Here is a 25,647-nt window from a genome sequence, read left to right as displayed (position 1 = left end):
AATTATTTTTAATTACAAAATAATGTAAACAACCTAAAAGCCCATATGTTGGAAATTGGTTGAATAAACTGGTGAATCTACACAATGAGTATTATGAAGATACAGAAAGGGTGAGGAACGTCTCTGAACTGATATGGAGTGATTTCCAGGATTTATTGTTAAGTAAAAGATGCAGCATGTAAAAGTACACGTGCGTGCGCGCGCACACACACACACACACACACACACACACGGTATATAATTTTTTTTCTTGGAGAAAGAGGGGAAATAAAATATACATACATCTGCTTAGTTTTTCAAAAAGAGACATAGAAAGCATGAACCAGAAAAATAATGGAATTAGTTTCTACAGGGGGTGGGTGGAAAGGCTAGAGGAGGGAGTGACACTTCTCTGAGTAAACCCTTTTGTATTTTTATTTTTGCAACCTTGTTATGATTTCACATATTCAAAGAACATAATTAGATCAACCAGAACGGGAGTTGGGGAAATGAGGAAGAGAGACCCTAAAATTGAATACAAAGAAAAACGAATTGCAAAAGACACGTCGGATAAAGGACTGTTAATCCAAAATACACACAGAAATTTTTGGACATGAAATATAAATTTAAACTCAATAATAAGGAAACAAACAACCTGATTGAAAAAATGGACCAAAGACCTTAACAGACACCTCATCAAAGAAGATACACAGATGGCAAATAATATGAAAAGTTGTTCCACATCATATGTCATCAGGGAAATGCAAATTAATACCACAATAAGATCCTACTGTACATCTATTAGAATGGCCAAAATTCAGAACACTGACAACACCAAATGCTGGCCAGGATGTGGAGCAACAGGAAGTCTTACTCATTGCTGGTGGGAATGTAAAATGGTACAGCCACTGTGGAAGACAGTTCGGCAGTTTGTTACAAAACTAAATGTGTTCTCACCACACTATCCAGCAATCACTCTCCTTGGTGTTCACCCGAAGGAGTTGAAAACTTATGTCTACACAAAAGCAGCTTTATTCGTAAAGCCCAAACTTGGAAGCAACCAAGATGTCCTTCAGTAGGTGGATGGATTAGGAAACTGTGGTACCTCTAGACAATGGAATATTATTCAGTGCCAAAAAGAAGTATGTTATCAAACTGTAAAGACAGGGAGGAACCTTAAATGTGTATTACTAAGTGAGAGAAACCAGTCTGAAAAGGCTACATACTGTATGATCCCAACTATATGACATTCTGAAAAAGGCAGAACTGTGGAGACAGTTAAAAGATCAGTGGTTGCTAGGTGTTGGGGGGAGAGAGATGATAGGCAGAGGACAGAAGATTTTTAGGATCATGAAACTATTGTGTATGATACTATAATGGTGCATATATTTTCCAAACACATAGAATATACAAAACGAAGAGTGAACTGTAATGTAAACTATGGATTTGGGGTGCTAATAATGTGTCAGTGTAGAGTCATCTGTGGTAACAAATGTACCACTCTGGGGGAGTGGTGTTGATAATGGGGGAAGCCAGAGGGTTGGGAGGGTGAGGAGGACAGGCATTATATGGGAAATATATGTACCGTCTGCCTAATTTTGCTGTGAACCTAAACTATTCTAAAAAAAAAAAGTCTTAATTTTTTAAATGTATTGTACTCTTTATCAAACAGAGAACATAACCACATAAGAGGAAATTATTAATCTAGTTAACTTTGAAATGGTTTTCTCATATACCCAATTTGAAAACAGAAAGAGAATTCAGTGAGATATTGAACCTTACTTTACTATATTTACTGTGTATTTATTTATTTACTTTTTATTGTCAGTAATGGTATGAATATAGCAATTCTGAAGTTATCTTTGCATTTTAGGATTAAGCAAATGAGGAAATATATTGATATTGTTGGGGGCTAGGGTTCTCATGTAGAAGAAGGAGATACAAATTTGGATGGAGGAAGGCAAGGAAGAACCCTGAAAGAACATTGAAATCTGAGGTATCAGCATGATTAAAAATAAAAAAAGATTTCACATATTCTATCCTCTGAAAGGGTCTGGAAGCAATGAATCTTAAGTAGCAATGAACATACCTAGTGCCCACACCTTGGTTTCTAAAAATCTTTCCTCACTAAAAGGAACTAAGGCTTCTTGGAGAAATGCCTCATTTCTGGGATAGGGCAGGGAAAGCGCGAGATGAGTCTGGAACATCTTATCACTCCAGAAAGTAAGAAAGGGCTGAAAAAATGAGGGAATAATGTCAAAATGACACAGAAGACAGTTTGGCCAAACTGAAAATTTGAGCTTCCAAATGGAAAATGACTGTGTAATGGGTTATGTAACACATGGTATAAGAAAAGAATGCACAAGCTCATACTGATACTAACAAACAAATGGTGTGAGAAGTAGAAAGCTTTTTTTTTTAAAGAGTAGAATTGTCAACTAATAAATGTAAACAGAATGATAGGATTTTTTAAAATCATCATTTTGCAACCATCATCGTAATAATTGATTCAGGAGTCATCAGTGAATGCTAAAAATATTGGGTGAATGTGTTTGGGAACATGATGATTACACAGCCTGAAAGTATCTCCTGATAAATTACTTGCTCATTAGTTACAGATGGAAAAATGGTAACAGCACAGAAATCTGGCAGATACCACCTTATTCAAGTAATCAATCCTAACATCATTAATAACAGTATAAACTAACAACTGATTCTTCCTGGTGTGATGCACTGAAAAGGAAACAACATCATTTATACAATATTATTCCCAGAAGTGCATAACCTGAACCAAATGATGAGAAAACAATCAGAAAAACCCAGTTTGTGAGGGTTATTTTATAAAACAACCAACCTGGTTTTTTTTTTTTTTTTTTAATAAATGTTAAAGTCATGAAAACAAAGGAAGGCTGAGGAACTGTTCCAGATTAAAAGAGACGGACAACTACATGCAATATCTTCATTGGATCCTGAATTGGGGCACAAGGAGAAGGTCTAAAAGGCAATATGGGGCAAATCAGCAAAGGTTGAATAAGAATGGTTTTTAAGTCTGTCCCTTCTACAAGACTAAGCTTTGCTTCCTGAAAGCAGCTGAGTTCTTACTCTTCTGGATTTCTGGCATTCAGCAATACCTGGTGCAAACCAAATACATGAGGCTGTTTGATGAATGAATGGATACTTTATTTTAAACAACAGGCATTTTTGCTAGGACTTCTTTTTCATGTACTTGTTTGAATTTTTCACTGAGATAAGTCTCCCCACCAAAAAAAAAATTTGTGTGTGCGTGTATGAGATAGATTCACATATGCACACACACACACAGGGAACAAACTTTATCTGGAAACAGATTTGATTAACAGATCAAGGACATTTACTGAATACCATATAAGATTTTTCAGTATCTTAATTTTATGACCAAAAATTTATAATAACTACTTAGTTGATATGAACTTTTTGGAGTTGAGGGAGATTTTGCAGAAGGAATTGGAAATTTTGGCATTGTGTAGAAGTATATTAGGAACAGATTGTTAGTAATTTATGAGAGTTGTGTTCTGGCTTAGAGCCTAGATTTACTAAGCATTTAGTCATTTTTTAATTCATTCAACAAATTTTTACTGAGAATCAGTTATGTGCTAGGTCTAGCTCTCAAACCATTGTTCATTGGAGCTTAGAGTTTAGCAGGGGAAACAGAGATTAATCAAATAATTTTATAATTAAGTATGCACTAACAGTGTGGTAAGTGTTATAAAGAAAAGGTACCAAGTACAGTGAGGAAGAATTAGGGAAGTTAAGGGTTACAGACATTACTTTTAAAATATTTTTTCCCATCCCATGTCCTTGAGCAATTGCCAGTTCTTCCAATAAGCCTGATTTCAGTTTAGTCCACCTGCCCAGTTATAGCTGCTTTGGAACCACCCAGTCCCTTTGTCTAATATTTTTCTCTTCCTCTTTGTTTATTTTTATCCCAAATATGCACATTTTATGAAAGGAAGAGATGCTCATAACATCAAGAGAAGAATCAAAAATGTCTTCTCTGATTATTTTTCTAATAGGTCTCTTAGTAAAACTTGCTATTAAAAGGTGGGGGGAGCTTCCCTGGTGGTCCAGTGAGTAAGACTCCATGCTCCCAATGCAGGGGGCCAAGGTTCGATCCCTGGTCGGGGAACTAGATCCCGCACGCACGCCATGACTGAGGGTTCGCATGCCCAACTAAGAGTCCGCACGCTGCAACTAAGAGGTCTGCATGCTGCAACTAAGAAGTCTGCATGCCACAATGAAAGATTCTGCATGCCTCAATGAAGATCCCATATGCCGCTACTAAGACCTGGGGCAGCCAAAATAAAAAAGAAGGAGGGGGGGATTAAGAACCTAATACTTGTTTTAAGTAAACATTTTTAAAATCAGCAAAATTATTTCTGTTTAAATATAGAGAAGGACGATAAAGAATTCAAATGAATTTAATACTCCTTGTCCCATAATAAAACTAGGAGAATAAATTGAAAAGTAAAGACAAGTTATTTGACGCTAAATTCCGCCTCCTAGTTGCTATTAGTATTTGACGTTAGGACTCTTAACATTTTCCAAGCTTCATGTGGTATTGGCTTAGTCATTACTTTTTATGAGGTCATAAAATTTGCTGCTAATGTTGGTGGAGTTTAGAGAGATAATAGTAATTGTCATTCATAGGGCATTTATTATATACCAGGCTCTGTGGGAAGTACATTAAATTATATTATTATGTCATTTAACATTCTCTACAATCTATGAGGATCCCTTCAACTTCATTTTATAAAGGTAATATTTGAGAAGAGCAGTAACTTGACCAAGATCCCACAATGAGTAAATGGTAGAGCCATACCTTGAACCCAAATATATATGCTTTTAATCATTATGCCATAAGACAGTTATTTACAACTGTGCATTGCCTAAAATAGAACAAACCAAAAGAAGCCCTTCCATGAGATTTGTTTTTCATGAAATTTAATTTTTCTCTTTACTCCCAAAGTCACAAATTGTTGTTTATCTACTCCTTTAAAATAGGAATAGGTTCGCTTTCCTTTACAAATAATTTTGAGTACATACTATGTGCCAGCATAAAAAGACAAAGTCTGTCCCCAGAGAGCTTATACTACATTGAGGAGAGATGAATTGCATATAAACAACAAAATCTATTTGTAGTTGTACAAATGTATTTGTTATGCAGTTATCTAAATGAGTAGGTAATTGGCAACAAGAAAAAATGAGTGGTAAAATAGTCAAAACATTAATAAAGTAGAGCAGAAAAAGTCTGTTCAAGATAGACTTCAGTGCTGAAATAGAAATATCACAAAGTCATTTCCCCATGGAAAGGACCACTGGAAATTCTTTGCATGGAGTAGCCTTAAGTTTAGTGTGATCATACTTACAGTAGTCACTGCCATACTGAATCAAAGACATCTGAAGTGGTCTTAAGAATATTATACCATTTGTCAAGGGGAAAGTGAGTGGACTGCGTACTAGACTAATAATCTTTTAGATTATAGCAATTACACTTAGCAGTGAAACAGGATAAAATCAATATGCTGTGGAAAGGAACTTCAGAAATCATTTCATAACTTGTTTACTAACTTATTTATTCCCCTTGATTTAGTCCCAGTTTTCCAGACATTGCCAGAAACATCAATGGTCTTTTTTTCTAGTTAGTGGAAAAAGTAATATACTAACATGAAGACAAATTTGGAAGACAATGCGAAATACCCATAATCCCATCACCCAACAGAAATAGTATTTTCTTTTATTAATAGTTCCTAATCTTTGTGCATATGCATCTGTGGTTTTATATGGTTTTATTTGTGGTTTTACTACACTTTGAATAAACATGCCCAACCTAGAAGGCAAAACCTAGGAACAGGTTCAGCCAGAGAAGCAGGAACCAGTTAGCTAAGTAGCCTGTGTAGTCAGTGAACAGGAAGTGAGGAAGTGAAATGGCCAGGAAAATAGCCTGGTAGAAAGTAAAAGTAGAAAGGTAGAAAATAGCCTAAACCAGGAAGCATGAGCTGTAACAGCTCTTCGTCTACTTCCTGTGGCCTCAGTTGTGGTTTATGTTTCAGTGTTTTAGGCTGGAGCCAGAATAAGACAATGATTGAATACAGTTATTTTCTAAGAAAATAAGTATAAAATATCATAATGTCATCTCATTTCTCTTATTACTATGTCTGTTATTATTATTGCTCTAGCTCCATTCTCTTTAACATACCTTAGGCAGTCCAAACATTCCCCTCACTTGGCTATAGATATTCTTAAACAGAATTATTTTGGTTCTCCCTTCAATTACTATATTCTGTCTCATCCATTCTTATCGTTGTTATTTTGTGCTCTTACGTTTCCTCTACCTGTGGAACATTTGCTTGTTACTAACTTAACCTGCCTGAAGGCTTGGATAGAGTTGTTTCAGAACCAGTATGAAAAGTACTACAGCAAATCACTTAAGGTGGGAATATTTTGACAGGCAAAGTATATTTGGAGCATTGCATGTGAATGTTTCCCCCTCCAAATTCTTTCTTTTTTTAAATTGAGGTGTATTCCGTAAACAGTAAAATGTACAAATCTTAAGTATACATACAGCTCAATGAGATTTTGCCTGTGTAATCACCACCCAGATCAAGATACAGGAATTTTCAGTCATCCCAGAAAGTTCCCTTGTGCCCCTTCTCAGTCAACATATCCCCAAAATGATAACTGATATTCTGACTTCCATGCCCATATATTAATTTGCATGTTCTTGAACTTTATATAGATGGAACCATATAGTATGTACTCTGGCATCTGGCTTCGTTCATTCGATGTAATGTTTTTGACATTCATCTATGTTGTTTCTATCAGTAGTTCATTCTTTTTTATTGATATATAATATTCCATTGTGTGAATATAATTCATTTGCCCATTTTTCTGTTAATGGGCATTTGGGTTTCCAGTTGAGACTTTTATGAATAAAGATTCCGTGGATATTCTTGTATATGTCTTTTGATGGACAGTTGTTCTCATTTCTTTAGGGCTGTATGTCTAGAAGTAGAATTGCCAGATCATAGGGTAGTCTGTATTTAAATTTATTAGAAACTGCCAAACAATTTTCTAAAGTGTTTGGACCATTAACACTCCCACCAGTAATATCTGAGAGTTCCAGTTATTCCACATTGTCATCTATACTTGTCTATCTTTTTTTTTCAATCTTTTTTTTTTAAATGTATTTATTTATTTGGCTGCATTGGGTCTTCGTTGCTGCACGCAGGCTTTTTCTAGCTGCAGCAAGCAGGGGCTAATCTTCATTGTGGTGCACAGGCCTCTCATTGCGGTAGGTTCTCGCTGCATAGCACTGGTTCTAGGCATGCGGGCTTCAGTAGTTGTGGCACGCAGGCTCAGTAGTTGTGGCTCGCAGGCTCAGTAGTTGTGGCACACAGGCTTAGTTGCTCCACGGCGTGTGGGATCTTCCCAGACTGGGGCTCAAACCCATGTCCCCTGCATCGGCAGGCGGATTCTTAACCACTTTGCCACCAGGGAAGTCCTATACTTGTCTATCTTTTTAATTTTAGTCATTCTGGGTTGCTATGTGGTGATGTCTCACTGAGGTTTAAATTTGTATTTCCCAATGAATAATGATGCTGAGCACTTGTTATTGACCCTTTGGGTATCATCTTTTGTGATGTGCCTCTACAAATCATCTGCCCATTTAAAAATTGGGCTGTCTTTTTCTATCTGATTTTTGTATCACATTTTCTATATGTGAGCCTTTTGTTAGATATTATATGTATTGTGAATATTTCCTCCTAGTCTGTAGCTTGAGTTTTTACTTTACTTCAGAATCTTCAGATGAGCCAAGGTTCTTAGGCAAGAGTTTTAAGAGGCACTTCAGGTACCAGTTTATTAACTAATAAACTAGCCATCTGTTAGTAATTGTATTGGGTTTCTACTGCTACTATAACAAAGTACCAAAAAAAGGATAAGTTTATTATCTTGCAGTTCTTTAAATTAGAATTCTGATACAAGTCTCATTAGTCCAGGTGTTGGTAAGTCTGTGTTCCTTTCTGGAGGCTCTAGGGGGAGAGTCAATTTCCATGTCCTCTCCAGTTTATGTGGCTGCCCACATAATTCCATTTTTTCCCTCTTGACTTGGACCATTTTCCTCTGTCTTCAAACCTAGCAGTTTTACATCTCTCTAACCGTTCTTCCATAGTGACATCTTCCAAAGGTTCCTGCTTTTGAGGACTCAGATGATTAAATTGAGCACATTGTAATAATCCAGGATAATCTCCCCATCTCAAGGCCTTTAATTTAGTCAAGTTTGCAGAGTCATTTTTGCCATTTTAGGTAACATATTCACAGCTTCTGGAGATAGGACATAGACATCTTTGGGAGCCATTATTCTGTGTACCACACTAGTGTAGTTAGTATGATAGCCCAAGAGTTGCTAAAGTAATGTGGTAGCTCATCTACTACTAATGTTGCAGCATCCATATTGGGTGTGGGGAGAAAGTAATCCAAAATACATTGATAAGGCTAGGTAGGATCTTCTGGCACGTGTGTGTGTGTGTGTGTGTGTGTGTGTGTGTGTGTGTGTGTGTGTGTGTTAGTATAATAAGATTATATACTAGACAAGTGGTAGACTAGAAAAGGGAGTGAGTGATCACTTACCTTTAGGGTAGGTGGAGAGCAATTAGAAAAGGTCTTTTTCAATACCCTAAATTGGCTTCTTATCATCTTAGGGATAAAGTCCAAACTTCTTAGGACAGCTCTCCAAAGCTCACACTTTTAATTACTACATTCTATGACCTCTCTAATATGAGAGTGCATTTTGTTTCTAATGTGAATGCTAGCTTCAGCTGGAAAGAACAGTCATGCATTCCTGTAATTGTAGCTGGCATTGTTTTGACACCACCAATAATACTAAAATGAACTCTGAGTTCATAGGTTTTAAAATAATCACACATTACACTATTAATGCCTTTGATACTTTGGGGTAATATGCCCTTCTCCTTTTTCATTTATTCTAGGTCCCTTCTTGTGCGTCATGGTAAATCTTGGTATAATTTAAAAGGAACTCATAGTATTTCTTGGGCCTTTAAATTTGTGTTGTGGCTACTTCCAAAACCTAGTGATTCCATTCTCTATGTACATGAATTTTTTTTCGTAGACTGGAAAATAAAATTTGTTGATACCTGTTGTATGCCAGGTGCATGCTAGATAATCCTCACAGCAGCCTTTCATGATAAACATTGTTATTTTTATTTTACAACTGAGGCAGCTGAGTCTCAAAGAGATTTAAGCAACTTGCCAAAGTTGATAAGTAATAAGTAACAGATTTGGGATGCTAGTTTAGGTCTGATTCCAAAGCCCTTGTACACTCTTTCCCCAGTGTGGTCAGTCAAATGGATCAAAATAAATGTGTATCAGAACACATCTGTATTCTGTTGTAACCTTGAAAAAGTTTGGTAGCATGCCAATACCAGGCTCTTCTCAGTCTCCTGCCTACAAATCATGCCAGTCTTCTCACTGGATGCAAGTGTTCATGGTCTAAGCCAAACTCCTTTACTTCTTTGAATGCACTACCTTGCCTCTATGTTAGATGATCCTTCTACGTAGGATGATCTCATTAAAAAAAATTCTTTTCACCTGGTTAACTCAGTTTATTTTTAAGTCCTAGCTTATGTGTTACTTCCCCTGATAGCCCTCTTCTGACTCCCTAGACAAGGTAGTAACCGCTTTGCAAGGTAGTAACCCCTTTGCATAGCTTTGAAATGGCCCCTCTCATATTTTTAGTGGCTTGCTATAAGTTCTTAAGACAGGAAACATATCTCTCTTGTTCATTCCTTTATCCTAGTGGAAATGCTTGGAACATTGTTAAGAGCCCAGTAAATATCTGTTGAAGAGGGAATGAGGTTGTGGAGCAACAGGAACTCTCATTCATTGCTGGTGGGAACGAAGAATGGCACAGCCACTTTGAAAGATCAGTGTTTACTAGGGGTTAGGGGAGAGGGAGAGTTGAAATGACAGGGCACATAGGATTTTCAGGGCAATGAAACTATTCTGTATGATATTATAATGGTGGATACATGTCATTATAAATTTCTCTATACTCAAGAGTGAACTGTAATATGAAATATGGACTTTGAGTGATAATGATGTATCAATATGGGTTCATCAATTGTAATAAGAAATGTACCACTGTGGTGGGGCATGTTGATACTGGGGGAGACTATGTGTGTGTGTGGGAGTGGAGGTTATATGGAAAATCTTTGTACCTTCTGCTCAATTTTGCCATGAATCTAAAACTGCTCTAAAACATAAAATCCATTAAACACACACACACACACACAGTGAGACAAATCTGAAATGTGGAACATTTAATAAGATAAAAAGAAGGGAATGGGGTAATCACTAGGGCAATGCCAATCAAAACCACAATACTACTTCAATCAATTAGGATGGTTATAATCAGAAAGACAACCAACAACTAGTATAGGGAGGATGTGGAGAAATTCATATATTGCTAATGGGAGTATAAAATAGTGCAGCCACTTTGAAAAACACTTACACGGTTCTTCAGAATGCTAAACATAGAGTTTCCATATGACCCAGAAATTCCATCCTCAGTATATACCCAAGAGAAATGAAAACATACTTCTGCACAAAAACTTATACATGAATTCTCACAGCAGCATTATTAATAATAGCCAAAATGTAGAAAAAGCCTAAATGTCTCTTAGTTAGCTCAGACTGCCATAACAAAATACCATAGACTTGAACAATAGACTTTATTTCTCACAGTTCTGGAAGTCCAAGATTAAGGTGCTGACTAATTCCGTTCCTGGTGAGAGCCCTCTTCTTGGCTTGCAGAGGGCCACCTTCTCCCTGTGTCCTCATGTGGCCTATCCTTATTTCATGTAGGTGGGGAGAGAGAGTGAAATTCTGTCTCTTCTTCATATAAGGACCCTAATCCCATTATGGGGGCCCTACTCTCTTGACCTCATCTAAACCTGTTTATTTCTCAAAGGCACCATGCCCAACTACTGTCACATTGGGGGTCAGGGCTTCAACATGTGAATTTGGAGGGAACACAAAGGTGCAGTCCTTAGCAATGTCCATCAACTGGTGAATAGATAAATAAAATGTAGCATGTTCATACAATGACATGTTATTCATCCATAAAAGGAAGGTATTATTGATACATGCTGTAATATGAATGAACCTTGAAAATATGCTAAATGAAAGAAACCAGACAGAAAAGACTTCATATTGTATGATTCCACTTATATGAAGAGTCCAGAACAGACAAATCTTTAGGGACAGAAGATAGATTAATGGTTGTCTAGGGCTGAGGAGGGAGGAGGTTTGAAGAGAAATAGGGGTGACTGCTAATAGGCCTGGGGTTTGTCTTTGGGGTCATGAAAATGTTCTAATAATGATAACGGTTGCACAACTCTGTGAAAATATTAAAAACAATTGAATTGTGTACTTTAACTCTGCAGTTTGTGAATTACATCAGTAAAGCTAATAAATTTTAGCAAAAATTGGTAGTTTTCTTTAAAGTGGCAAAATATAAAATACTGCATGGAGAAAGGTGATGTTCTTCTATTCCATTTCTTTGCATTCTAAATGGAGTGTTGAAAGGAAATAAACTGTAGAGATTTTTTAAAAATCAGACTTTTAAGGCGATATAATAAACAGTAACAAGAGGACATTTGGAAAGGTTTGGATAAAAACAGTTGTTGAGTGAGACATGGTTTAGTGGCCAGTCTACCTTTCAGGATGAATAGTCATCCACCTCATTTTAATTTTTTTACTTTATAGTATATTATGTGACTTTAAATAACTCACAGGGTTTGTTTTTTTTCCCTCCTTCCATTAATTTATTCTACTTTGCACCTTCTAATTTCTCCTTTGGAAAAAAGACAGCAACCATCTACTTCCTCATTTCTTTAGTAAGATGAGTACAATAACTCTTGACTTCTCTCATCTCATTTTGAGCAGTAAATAATGTGATAATGTCTATAATGATTTTTTTAAAAAGCAAGAGTAACAAAGAGTTTGAAATTTTTCTCAAGTGGCTTCATACAAATGATTTGGTAACATCCACATTTACCATGTTTGTTGGGCTGACTCTTACATCCTTGAGGCTAACTCCTCTGACGTCATTTTTGCTTTCTCTGACTTCTTTCATAAGTCCCCTCTTCTGTGCTCCTATAGTACTCTATGCATATCTGTTTTTTTATCATATCTCCACATACTGGCATCTTCTATTTATCTGCCTGTCTCCTCCATTAGCTTATAAACTTCATTAAGGCCAATGACTGGATCTTATCTTTGTACCTCAGCATCTGTAGTTGAATTTGGCAAATAGGTGGTATTCAGTAAAGGCTTGTTGAACTAAACTTAATCATAGTAGAAACCGTGTTATCAGATGTGATAGGGAGTGATATTTAGTCCGTTAACTTTTAAAGAGTCAAAGCTATAATTATATTGAAAAAAATGTATACCCACCTTCAAGTTTTATTTTAATTAACAAATAGTTGTATAATCTTTGACAATGATTTGATGTAGGGCGTGGCCTTTGAATATGGGACCCTAATTATAGTTCTACTTAGTCTTTCTTGCATTGAAAAACAAACAAAAAATTTTAAACCCTAAAATGAAAACAGTTTGTTTAAAATGGAGACACTTGGAAAGAACTTTGAGACATGAATACAGAATCTTTAGATATTTACTGTTTTTCCCAATCTATAATAGATATCTTATCCACAGCTAATTCAACAGCAATTTTTATTAGCAACTCAATTCTATTGAGTCTGTTTTAAACATTTTAAACAGTTTTTGTAGAAACAGTAGCTCTCTTTTTGCAGTCATACTTCTGATAACTAAACACAGTGGCATTAACAAGTTTAGGAACAAACAGAAGTGACTGGCTCTTATTAAGCATCCACCTCAGCTATTTGGATTAGAACTAGCTAATCCGAAGGAAGTACTGAAGAGTAGCTAACAAGCTGTGATCATTAAAGCTTACCCTGAGCATCTGTAATACATTTTATGCAAAAAAAATGGAGAATATTTGTTAATCTAATAAATCACTTAGTGGAGGAAATTTACGAGAACTTGTTTATTTCTGTACCAAAATTTCATCAGTTATAGATAGAGCTTAAGCAGGGTCTGCTATATCCTGCCACAAGATTTCATAAATTTGTTCTAAAACTCAGTGCTTTGAAATGTCTTACTGTCTTCTCAAGTCACTCTGGCCACCCCCAAAGAATTTCATGCTAATTGTTTTTTTTTTATTTGTTTGTTTTAATTTCAGTGGTAGGAATGGGATCCTGGTGCTTCCACATGACTCTGAAATATGAAATGCAGGTCAGTAATGACAAAATTGACTTAAATGCTTATTTCTCTTAATCCAGAGACACTTCAACTTTGAGGAAAGAACACATTACTAGAGGATGATATTGAGGCAAGAAGAAGAAAAGATGGAATTTGTAATCCCTGGAGTTTTTTACTTCAGGCCAAAGGATCCAGGTTGAGTAAGTGAAGGAGCAAGCGAATAAGTGTCCATAGAGAAAACAAGCGAGAGCAGAATGGGTTTTTGACCACCTCTGTGTAGGCATGTATGACTTTAGGGTAGGATTAGAAAGTAGAGTCTCATGGAGACATCTTCAGAAGATAAAATCAGTTCACCAAAGTAATGTATTCTTATTCTTGGCTGCCTACATCCCCTTATGTCTCTCTTGTGGCATCCACTTGAATGGGCTGGTCCCTTTAATAGCAAGGTTTTAGAGCTATGCAAGGATTTTTATTTACTGTCTTTGCTCTAAGGGGGCCATATAGCTAGTCCTCAATCTTTTAACCTCTTTGTTCCCCATCACTAGCCCAGAAACTTGTAGAATAGCACTGTCCAGTAGAAATATAATGTGAACGACGTATATAATTAAAAATCTCCAGTAGGGCTTCCCTGGTGGCGCAGTGGTTGAGAGTCCGCCTGCTGAGGCAGGGGACATGGGTTCGTGCCCCGGTCCGGGAAGATCCCACATGCCGTGGAGTGGCTAGGTCCGTGAGCCATGGCCACTGAGCCTGCGCGTCCGGAGCCTGTGTTCCACAACAGGAGAGGCCACAACAGTGAAAGGCCCGTGTACCGCAAAAAAAAAAAAAAAAAAAAAAAAAAATCTCCAGTAGCCACATCTTAAAAAGCCACATTAAGAAGAAATAGGTGAAATTAATTTTAATAACATATTTTATTTAACACAGTATATCCAAAGTGTTACTTCAACATGTAATCAGTATAAAAATTTATTAATGAAATGTTTCACAGCCTGAAACTGGGTGTATGTTTCACACTTGCAGTGTATCTCAGTTAGGGTTAGGTTTATTTCAAGTGCTCAATAGCCACATAAGGCTAGTGCCTAGTGTGTTGGATAGCGCTCTTCTGGAAGGATCTGTTTATACAGTAGTCTAGGAATTATTAATTACAGCTATATTAAAATGTAAGAATTAATTCTTAGAATTGATTTTACTATTCAACACATATTTATAATAAGGTGTCATGTTTCTTGTGCATGCCATGCTTGACATGGAGAATACACAAATGAATAAGACACTGGTCTGACTTAATCGAGCATAGAACACATTTCTTACACTCTCTGGCTGGGAAAGAAGACTTATAAACAGTGATATAATATGGAAATTATTTATTTATTTATTTATTTTTTGCGGTACGCGGGCCTCTCACTGTTGTGGTCTCTCCCTTTGCGGAGCACAGGCTCCGGATGCGCAGGTTCAGCGGCCATGGCTCACGGGCCCAGCGCTCTGTGGCATGTGGGATCGATCTTCCCGGACCAGGGCACGAACCTGTGTTCCCTGCTTTGGCAGGCGGACTCTCAACGACGGCGCCACCAGGGAAGCCCTGGAAATTATTTTTAAAGAAGTACAGATACGCTATGGCAGCACAGTGGAGCTTAGAAGAATCTATAATCGTTAAAGACATTTAAACAGAATCTGAAAGAATTTAGTTGAAACTTTTTACGTAGTGAAAGGTGAAATGACATACTGCACTTGCATTATGACATAAACAGAAGCAGGGAGTCATTACAATGGTGGTGTATCTGACAACAGTGATAAAGCTAGAATGTGTTTGAAGAAATGACAGGAATGATATTCAAAAATTTTTAACTGTATGGCAAGAATACCAGCAATCAGAATGGTGATACCAGTGAGCAACAGCTAAACAATAACCCAGAAAATAAGGCTTTGCATTTTATCATACTAAAAAATAACTAGAATTTGTCCAGCTCTAGCAATCATTGAATGCTTCCCTATATACTGTCTTAGATAGTTATTACTCATGTTTTATAAATTCTAGTACTAGACCTGAAAGAGTCTAGTTGATTTGACCAAAATCATTCACAGTTTATAAATGATATACACACACCACACACACACACACACACACATGCATGCATGCAGATTTCTCTATGCACACATACACACACACACACACACATCCATGCTATTCTCTGACTCTGTCCATGAGAGGACTTAGGAGCCGGGAACCCCAATACCAAAGAGCATACCTATCATCCAGATCGTTCGTCATTAAAAGGAATCTGGCTGGATTCTGAGGGTTGGGGCAGAAAAAAGGACAATATGAGCCTGAACCATCTTTTTGTGCCAGAAGGAATGGAAATGTTAAAAGAATGATGGAAGGGCTTCCCTGGTGGCGCGGTGGTTGAGGGTCCGCCTGCCGATGCAGGGGACACGGGTTCGTGACCCGGTCCGGGAGGATCCCACATGCCGCGGAGCAGCTGGGCCCGTGAGCCATGGCCGCTGAGCCTGCGCGTCCGGAGCCTGTGCTCTGCAATGGGAGAGGCCACAACAGTGAGAGGCCCGCGTACCGCAAAAAAAAAAGAATGATGGGAAGATGTCAAAAGGACACTGAAGGCAACTTGAAGGGCTTCTCTCAAATTTGAGACAATTTGAGCATCAAAATAAGCAATGATAGTAACAGATTATAAGTTATTAAATCCATTGAAGACACAACCCACTGAATAAAATGGGAAATCATGAGTCCAAACTAAAATAATACATGATATAATAAATGCAACAGTAAGTGATTATGAATAAGTGGATAGATTAAAAGTTTGATGTTGAATTTACATTGTTTCAAAGTACATTATTACAAAATAATTATAAAGGGTAAAAGGGTAACGTTACAGTGGAGGAGCCTAGCAGACACCACCTTAATCAAGCAATCAGAATGAGTATCTTCATAATGGGACAAATCAAAATTGTATGCCACTGGAGGATGCAGTGGCAAAAACATAGCATCACTTCTCTGGTATTCTTGCCAAAGATGCATAATCTGAATCTAGTCATACGGAAACATCAGGCAAAATCAAATTGAGTGACATTCTACAAAACAACTGGCATGTAGTCTTCAAAAGTATCCATGGTCATAAAATTAAAAGATTGAGGAACTGTTCACGATTGAAGGAGACTAAAAAGATATGAGAAGTAAATACACTGTGTAATTCTGGGCTGGATCCTGTGTGTGTGTGGTATGTGTGTGTATGTGTATGTGTGTATGCTTATACTTATGATATTATTGTGACACTTAGAAAAACTTAAATGGGGTCTGAGGATTACATGATAGTAATAACTCAATGTTAATTTCCTGATTTTGTTGGTAGTATTGTGAATATGTAGGTGAATATCTTCTTTTAAAGATGTAATTCACATATCATAAAATATACCCTTTTAAAGTATACAAGTTGTTTTAAGTATGCTCACAGAATTATGGAACCCATCACCACTCTCTAATTCCAGAATATTTTCATCACTCCAAAGAGAAATCCCATTCCCATTAGCAGTCACTCCCCATTAATCCCTCTACCTTGACAACCACTAATCTACTCTTTCTCCATGGATTTGCCTGTTCTGGACATTTCATAGCAATGGATCATACGATATGTGGCCTTTTGGTTCAGTTAGGCTGAAATATTCCATTGTTTGGATACAGCACATTTTGTTTATCCATTTATTTATTACTGGATGTTTGGGTTGTTTATGAGTTTTTGGCTTTTATATATAATGCTGCCATCAACATTCATACACAAGTTTTTGTGTAGATGTACGTTTTCAGTTCTCTTAGGTATATACTTGGGAGTGGAAATTCTAAGTCAAAGGGTAACTCTATGTTTAACCTTTGGAGGAGCTGCTAGACTGTTTTTCTAAGCGACTACACCGTTTTACATTCCTGCTGGCAATTCTCCATATCCTTGCCAATACTTGTTATTGTCCGTCCCTTTGATTATAGCCATCCTAGTGGGTGTGATGTGGTATCTCATTGTGGTTTTGTCCTGCATTTCCCTAATAATAAGTGATCTTAAGCATCTTTTCATGTGTATATTGACCATTTGTTTACCTTCTTAGGAGAAATGTCTATTCATATCCTTTTGCCTATTTTAAAATTGGGTTATTTGCCTTTTTGTCATTACATGGTAAGAGTTCTATATATATTCTGAATACTAGACCCTTATCAAATATATGGTTTTCTAATATTTTCTTTCATTCTGTGGGCTGTTTTTTCACTTTCTTAATAGCATCCTTTGAAGCAAAAAAAAGTTTTCAATTTTGCTGAAGTTCATTTTATCTATTTTTTCTTTGGTTGCTTTTGCTTTTGATGTTGTATCTAAGGAACCATTGCCTAATCCACGGTTATGAAGATTTATACCTGTGTTTTCTTCTAACATACTTAGAAGTTAGCTTTATAGTTTTAGCTCTTACATTTAGGTCTTTGGTCCATTTTTAATTAATTTTTGTATGTGGTGTGAGGTACAGGTCTAGCTTTATTCTTTTGCATGTGGATATCCAGTTGTCACAAGTCAATTTGTTGAAAAAACTGTTCTTTCCTCATTGAATTGTCTTGGCACCCCTGTCGAAAATCAACCAATTATAAATGTATGAGTTTATTTCTTGACGCTCAATTCAACTCTCAGTTCTATTTCATTGACCTATATGTACCTTCATTACTGTAGATTTGTAGTAAGTTTTGAAATTGGGAGCTGTGAATCCTCCAAATTTATTCTTTGTTTTAAAAACTGTTTAATCTATTCTGGGTCCCTTGAATTTCCGTATGAATTTTAGGATCAGCTTATCAATTTCTGCAAAAAGTTAGCTGGGATTTTGAAAGGGATTGCATTGAATCCATACTTTGGAGAGTGTTGCCATCTTAATATTAAGTCCTCCAATCTATGAACACAGGATGTCTTCCCACTTATTTAAGTCTTTTTAATTCCTTTCAGTGATGTCTTATAGTTTTGACTTCTTTTGTTATTTATAAGTATTCTTTTTGATGCTATTGTAAATGAAATTGTTTTCTTAATTTCACTTTCTGATTTCTCATGCCTGTTGTATAGAAATACCAATGATTTTTGCATATTGCTCTTGTATCCTTGCTGAACTTGTTTTTTACCTCTTACAGTTTTATGTGTATGTGTATATAGATTTGTTAGGGTTTTTTGTGTGTAAAAGATCATGTCATATGCAAATAGAAATAGTTTTACCTCTTCCTTAGCAATTGGATGCCTTATGCTTATTTTTCTTGCCTAACTGCCCTGACTAGAACTTCTAGCACAGTGGGTTTTTTTAATTGAAATATAGTTGACTTACATTATTATTTTAGTTTCAGATATACAGCATAATGATTCAGTATTTTTGCAGATTATACTCCATTATAAGTTATTGCAAGATAATGGCTATAATTCCCTGTGCTATGCAATATATCCTTGTCGCTTATCTATTTTATATATAGTAGTTTGTTAATTCCATACCCTGATTTGTCTCAGCCCTCTTCCTCTCCTCTTTGGTAACCACAAGTTTGTTTTCTATATTTGTGAGTCTGTTTCTGTTTTGCGTATACATTCATTTATATTCTGGACACTGTTGAATAGAAGTTGAGAGAGAAGACATCCTTGTTTTGTTCCTGATCTTAGGAAGAAAGCGTTCAGTTTTTCACCATTAATTATAATGTTAGCTGGAGCTTTATGTAGATGTCCTTTTTAGGCTGAGGAAGTTCCCTTCTATTCCTACCTAGTTTGTCGAGTGTTTTTATCAAGAAAATGTGTTGGAATTTTTAAATGTTTTTTCTGCATCTCAGGATGATCATGTGGGTTTTCTTCTTTATTATATTAGTAAGGTCTGGTATGTTGATTTATTTTCATACATTGAACCAGCCTTGCGTTCCTGTGATAAATCCCATTTGGTCAAGGCATATAATGAGTGACTATCCTTGAAGGAAACACACACTAAAGTACTTTGGAGTAATAGAACCTCATGTCAGCAGTTTACTCATATGGTTCAGGGAGAAGAAAATTATTTGTATTGTACTTCTAACTTTTCTGTAGGTTGGAATTGTTTTAATAGTTTCTTTTAAACAGAAAAGCAATATACATATCCTTTGACCCAGTAATCGCACTTGTAGGAATACTTCCTAAGAAAGTAATCAGAGACAGAGAAAAGATTTTCACGAGAATGTTTATCACAGCATTACATGTGATAAAGACTTTTAAATGATCTAAATGTTTTAACAATAGGAAGATTGTTTGGGAATTCCCTGGCGGTCCATTGGTGCTGAGGCCCAGCTTCAGTCCCTGGCCAGGGAACTAAGATCCCACAGGCTGTGCAGCATGGCCAAAAAAAAATAAACATAAGGAGATTGTTAAATATACTATGATATATCTAAATTAAAATAATATTTTGAAGACTATTTACATGGGAAAATGTTATAGAGACATAAAACTTTATGTAATATGATATCAATTTTATAAATAACAGTGAAAAGACTGGAAGGAAGTACATTTTGCCTCACTTCTTTCCCCTTTCTACAAAGTTTGCAACCTATGGCCCCAAATTAATTATAACTCTTAGCCACCCATACAGATATCCTTAAAGCCCTTGCCCCTTGCTTTTTGAGTATTATTCAGCCCATATCCAGCTCAATTATCTGCCTATTCTGTGCCTGAACTGAGTAGCGAAGTATTGCTCATAGAAATTACATCCCTTTGTTAAATGATCTCACTTTTAAATTATTGAACAGAAATCGGAAATAAGCACTCAATGCTACAAGGCAGTGCCATTACACTTCCCGGATAATTTCACTTCCCAGAACCATTATTTCACACCTGTTCCTTTCTTTAGATTTCTTTTTACATCTCTTTTGCCTCATACCCCATTCTCCTTGCTGATATCTTCTTCAGTATTTCATGAGAATATAGACAGAATCAGCCAAGAACTCCCTCATCTTTCTATCACCTCCTTCTTCCTCCTATTATTATGGAAGAAATGTATCAAATCCTGTCAAAGCCAGTGTCCCCTTCCCGGGGCTCTAAACTTACCCCCTCCCTCCTACTCAAAGACTTCACTCCTGCAGTTACATACCCCACCGCAGTCTCTTGCTCTACCACAGTCTTTAGGAAGTCACTACATTCAGTCACTGCCATCTGCATCAAACATGCTCAGACAGTTCCTATCTTTTAAAAATTATTCCGCCATTGACCTTGTGTCCAGCCCTAGCTCTTGAGTCATTGTTCAGTTCCTTATCACATCAGAACCATTTGATTATCTCCTCTCTCTCTCCACTCACCTCCCTCTCTTTCCCTCCCATCCCAGTTAGGCATCTCTTCCCTTCACTTCACAGAAACTGCTGTTGTCAAGGTCAACAGTGACCTTCATCTTGCCAGATCCAATAGACACATTTTTATATTCTTCTTATTTGACCTCTCAGTAGCATTCCACATGTTGTTTGCTTTTTTCTTCATGAAACATTTGTCTTGGCTTCCCAGTTTTCCTTGTTTGTGGAAAAGGAAATTCCCCTAGCTTTCTTCCTTACCTCACTGGCTACTCTTTTGTCCTGGGCTACCTTCTCTGTATTCTCTCCAAGGTGATCTTATATAATCTCATGGCTTTGAATGTGATCTATATACTGATGATTCAAAACATCTATCTTCAGCTCTGACCTAACCTTTTAGCTCTAGATTTGTATATCCAATTGTATGTTTGACATATCATAGAAATCTCAACCTTTAATATGGGCAATATATAATTCTTTATTTCTTTTCCCATACCTGTTCCTTCCTGGTGTTCCCCTGTGATGCCATCACCCACCCATTTGCTGAAGCCAAAAACCTAGACTCATCCCTGATTTCTTTCTTTCCCTCATCCCTCACATTTAATCTGTTCTTCTGGTTTTACTTTTAAAATATACCTGGATCTGCCTACTCCCCCTGTTTTTACTACTCCTACCTTAGTGTAAGGCATCACCATCCCATTTCCTGACTACTGCAGTAGTCAGCCATTGCCTCTGCAATCAGCCAAGGTGATCTTTGAAACTTTAAATCAGGTCTTGTCATTCTCCTGCTTAAAACTCTCCAAGGGGGACTTCCCTGGTGGTGCAGTGGATAAGAATCCACCTGCCAATGCAGGGGACACAGGTTTGAGCCCTCCCTGGTCCAGGAAGATCCCACATGCCGCAGAGCAACTAAGCCGGTGTGCCACAGACCCTGTGCTCTAGAGCCTGCGAGCCACAACTGCTGAGCCTGCGTGCTGAAGCTACTGAAGCCCGCACGCCTAGAGCCCGTGCTCCACAACAAGAGAAGCCACCACAAGGAGAAGCCCACGCACCACAACAGAGAGTAGCCCCCGCTTGCCATAACTAGAGAAAGCCCTCCCGCAGCAATGAAGACCCAATGCAGCCAAAAATAGATAAAATTTAAAAAGATAAAAACCACTCTCCAAGGCACCCATTTGCATTAAAGTGAAATCCAGATTCTTTACCTTGGCCTACATGATCCAGTCAGGCTCCAGTTCTGCAGCTTCAGTGTTTACAATTCCTTTGCATTGTTCACTACATTCTAGCCACACTGGCCTTGTTGTTCTTCAGACAAGACCTCATGCCCTTTGTAATTGCTATTTCCTCTGCCTGCAATACTTTTATCGCAAATTTTTGCATGTCTGGTCCCTTCTGACTCTTCAATACAAATGACATCTATTCAGACATGCTTTCTCCGACCATTTTATGTAAAGCAATCCCTTCCGTGAATTTCTTTTACTTTATGTTTTTCATAGCACTTATTGCTATTCGAAATTATCTTATTTGCACTTTCCCCTACTAGAATGTAAACTTGAGAGCAGGTATCTCACCTCTCTTAAATACTGCTCTATCTTAGCATATAAAATAGTGCTGACATATGCACGATAAAAGCATACATGGAAGGGAGGAAGGAAGGACATTTAATTAATCACACGAGTGAATGACTAAAGAGTTCTATTGAAATATTAAATTGTAGTTACCCCTGGTTTGTGGGGTTACAGGCAATTATATTTCTTTCTCTCTGCATTTCTATATTTAGCAAGTTTTCTACAATAAATAAGAAGTACTTTTATGATAAGGAAAATACATGTTTATGTTTGTTGTAAAGAAAGGAGACTTTAAAAGACTCCAAAGTTTATTTGGAGGAATAGTAATACTAGTAAGCCAATCAGAATACCCTTCATCCTAAAGCAGACTGCCTCCTATTATTGGGGATATTTAACTCAGTTTTGAGTTTTATTTATGTGGCAAGATTATTTTATTTTCCAAAGATGTTCACACCCATATATCCCATCCCACCTGCTTTTCTTACAAGGTGACACTGACTCTCCTCAAGAGGTGGAATCTCTTGTTTGTTGCCCTTGAATCTGGGCAGGATTGTGACTATAGTAGACCTGAAGCTATAGGACATCCAAGACTGAGTCATAAAAAGCAGTACAGCTTCTGCCTAGTCTTCCTGGGACATTTACCCTCAGAACCCAGCACCATATTGTAAAGAAGCCACTTGGAAGAGTCACGTGTAGGTATTCTTGCTACACCTCACTGAAATCCCCAGACTTCAGCCAGCATCAACTGCCAAAAATTAGAGTGGGTGAATCTGTAGATGATTCCAGTCCCCAGCCTTTGAGCTATCCCAGCTCACAGTGAGTGAAGTAGAGATGGGCCTTCCCTTCCCAACCCTGCTTTAAACACACATTAATGAGTAAAGTAAATATTGCTATTTTAAGCTGCTGAGTTTTGGGGGGGGGGGTTTTCATACAGTGACAAATAACCAGAAAAATTTACAAAGCTTCTAGTCTGATTCTGTGCATGCAGTATTCTCTGACATTCCCTTAACACATGTGTTCTAAGACTTAAATTTTATTATTATTTATTTTTATTTTTATTTTGTTTTATGGTACGCGGGCCTCTCACTGCTGTGGCCTCTCCCGTTGCGGAGCACGGGCTCCGGACGTGCAGGCTCAGCGGCCATGGCTCACGGGCCCAGCCGCTCCGCGGCATGTGGGATCTTCCCGGACCGGGGCACGAACCCGTGTCCCCTGCATCGGCAGGCGGACTCTCAACCACTGCGCCACCAGGGAAGCCCTAAGACTTAAATTTTAAAATCTCAAGGATCATTCTTGCTGTCCACTAGTCCTAAAATGTTTACCCTGGAAGTTAGTGTGTGTCTCTTCCATACATGAGGAAACAGCTGGATCAATGTGCTGAGACAAGCTGTCGGGCAAGACTAGGCATCTGAGTGAGGCGGGGCGGTGGGGAGGGGCGGATAGACTCCCCTGCTGTGCACTGATCAGATCATGACAGGAATATTGCATTCAGGTCTAAGGCCTGACCTGGCTATGTATTCAAATGAGAGACCCCAGAATGGTGAAAGAATTAAAAATCTAGTCATGATACCTGACTAGGGGAAGGAACTGGGAATGTTTAGCTTGAAGAAGAGAAGACATGTTCAGTTACCCCCACTCAGCTGTACACACCAGGCTTTCTCTCCATTCTAGTTTGTCCTTTAAACTCTCAGGCAGAGTGGCAGCTCTTCTAGGAGGCCTTCCATGGCCCCAGGGTGGCATATGTACCCCTCATATGTTCTTCCATATCATGCTCCATGTATCACTATTACTTGCCCTTATCAGTGTTATTTTATGTATATTTATGTGTCTGACTTCTCTATCAGAATGTGAGTTCCCAAGGAGCAGGGACTGTCTCTGCTTGACCTTGGCGTATCCTCTACTTATCCCATGGGTCTGGCATATAACACAACATAAATGTTTTACAAATCAGTATTTAAGTGTTGACACGTCGAAGAGGACCAGGTTTATTCTTTGTGGTCCTAGTGGGGTTAAAGACTAAGAGACATCTTGCTCAACATAGGGGAAAATTTTTCTGAGCCCATAGATAGTAAGGCCTGCCTTAGAAGATCTGGAGTCCTCTGTCCCTGGAGGTACCCAAGCATAGGCTAGACAAACACTTTCATTAGTTCAATAAAATTTTTTTGGTATCTGGGTAACAGTTATGCATAGGTAAAGATTATATAATCCTTCTTTCAAGGAATCTGTGGTCTAGGAATGAAGATAATATGCCAGTGAATACAGTGATTGGAAAGAGAAAGTGATTATTAGGGCGGGGAGGTCAGAAAAGGGGTTTCATACAAAAGACTCAGACACATGTTTGAATTGCGTTGTCAAAGATGAATAGGAATTTGCCAGGCCAACTAGAACACACAGAGTTGTGAGAGTACGTTTGGCTTCTCAGAGCCCTGCAGGTAGTACATTATGGTTGTAGCCTTGGAGTGGGAGGATATGGTGATGATGGTGACAGTTCTACCAGTAATAATAGCTAACATTTGTTACATTATTGAGCAGGCAGGCAATGAACTAAGTGGCAGGAGATGTGGTTTGGGGAACTAACCACAGGCGCATCAAAGCCTCATGGAATTTATCCCCTGTGAACCATTATTTTAACCTGTATTTTGAGCAGAGGTGGGACACACTTTGATTTGCATGTAAACTTAATAGTTGGCAAGATTGTCACCAAGGTAACATAGCATTTGGATGGACAAGATGGCCTTTGATCCTGAGATCTTTGACACTATGCTTTATCATTATTATCATACTGCTTTATCAACTTAATGGACAAATTTTACACATGCCTTATTTCATTCCCCCTTTGGTCTACACGATGGTGGTTTTATGTGCTTGCCTAACGTGGCAGAAATGACACTTGACCCATTTTCCCAATGATTGAGGAGGAGAGGGGAATCATCAGTATCGAAGGATTTCTTTAAATAGCTTCTCCATTTCTTTAATCTAAACATAACATGATCATGGATATCCCTTGCAGGTTCCCTGTCCTGTCTCCTTTCAGGATAAATTTGACTCAACAGTGTTAGGCCATCATTTGTTATGCACAATCACTGAAGCAAAGTAAGAAATGGCAGTGTTGCCACTTACCTGCCTCTGGTGGTCCGTGAACCATTTCACCAGCCTGAACTTGGCTTGTTGTAGCTGTAGAGAAATTGGAGGCCTGTTTTTTATTCCTGCCTAAACTGAGCACAAGCAGATACTAAGAGTTCTGTCTTCAGAATGATTTGGAGCTTGAATGGTATTTTCATCAGATTTATTGTTCCTAGGTGGCTGCTGCATGGGTTCCAGTTATTTATTTATTTGTGTTATGCGGGCCTCTCACTGTTGTGGCCTCTCCCATTGTGGAGCACAGGCTCAGCGGCCATGGCTCACGGGCCTAGCCACTCCGCGGCATGTGGGATCTTCCCAGACCGGGGCACGAACCCGTGT

At 37.8% G+C, this 25,647-nt stretch overlaps 1 protein-coding gene across 1 annotated transcript in view; it reads left to right on the top strand.

The window, feature by feature from the left end:
* ACER3 (alkaline ceramidase 3) overlaps positions 1 to 25,647 on the top strand; it is a 178,781-nt gene that overhangs the window by 81,271 nt on the left and 71,863 nt on the right. Inside the window, exon 3 of the mRNA XM_082844542.1 lies at positions 13,301 to 13,353. Within this exon, the coding sequence (XP_082700668.1) occupies positions 13,301 to 13,353 (53 nt within the window). The remainder of the gene's footprint in view (positions 1 to 13,300; positions 13,354 to 25,647) is intronic.

The sequence above is a fragment of the Leucopleurus acutus genome (genome assembly GCF_964270905.1).
Source record: "Leucopleurus acutus genome assembly, chromosome: 8".
Lineage (NCBI taxonomy): Eukaryota > Metazoa > Chordata > Mammalia > Artiodactyla > Delphinidae > Leucopleurus > Leucopleurus acutus.
The sequence above is the reverse complement of the archived record's forward strand: the minus strand, read 5'-3'. Positions and strand labels throughout refer to the sequence as shown.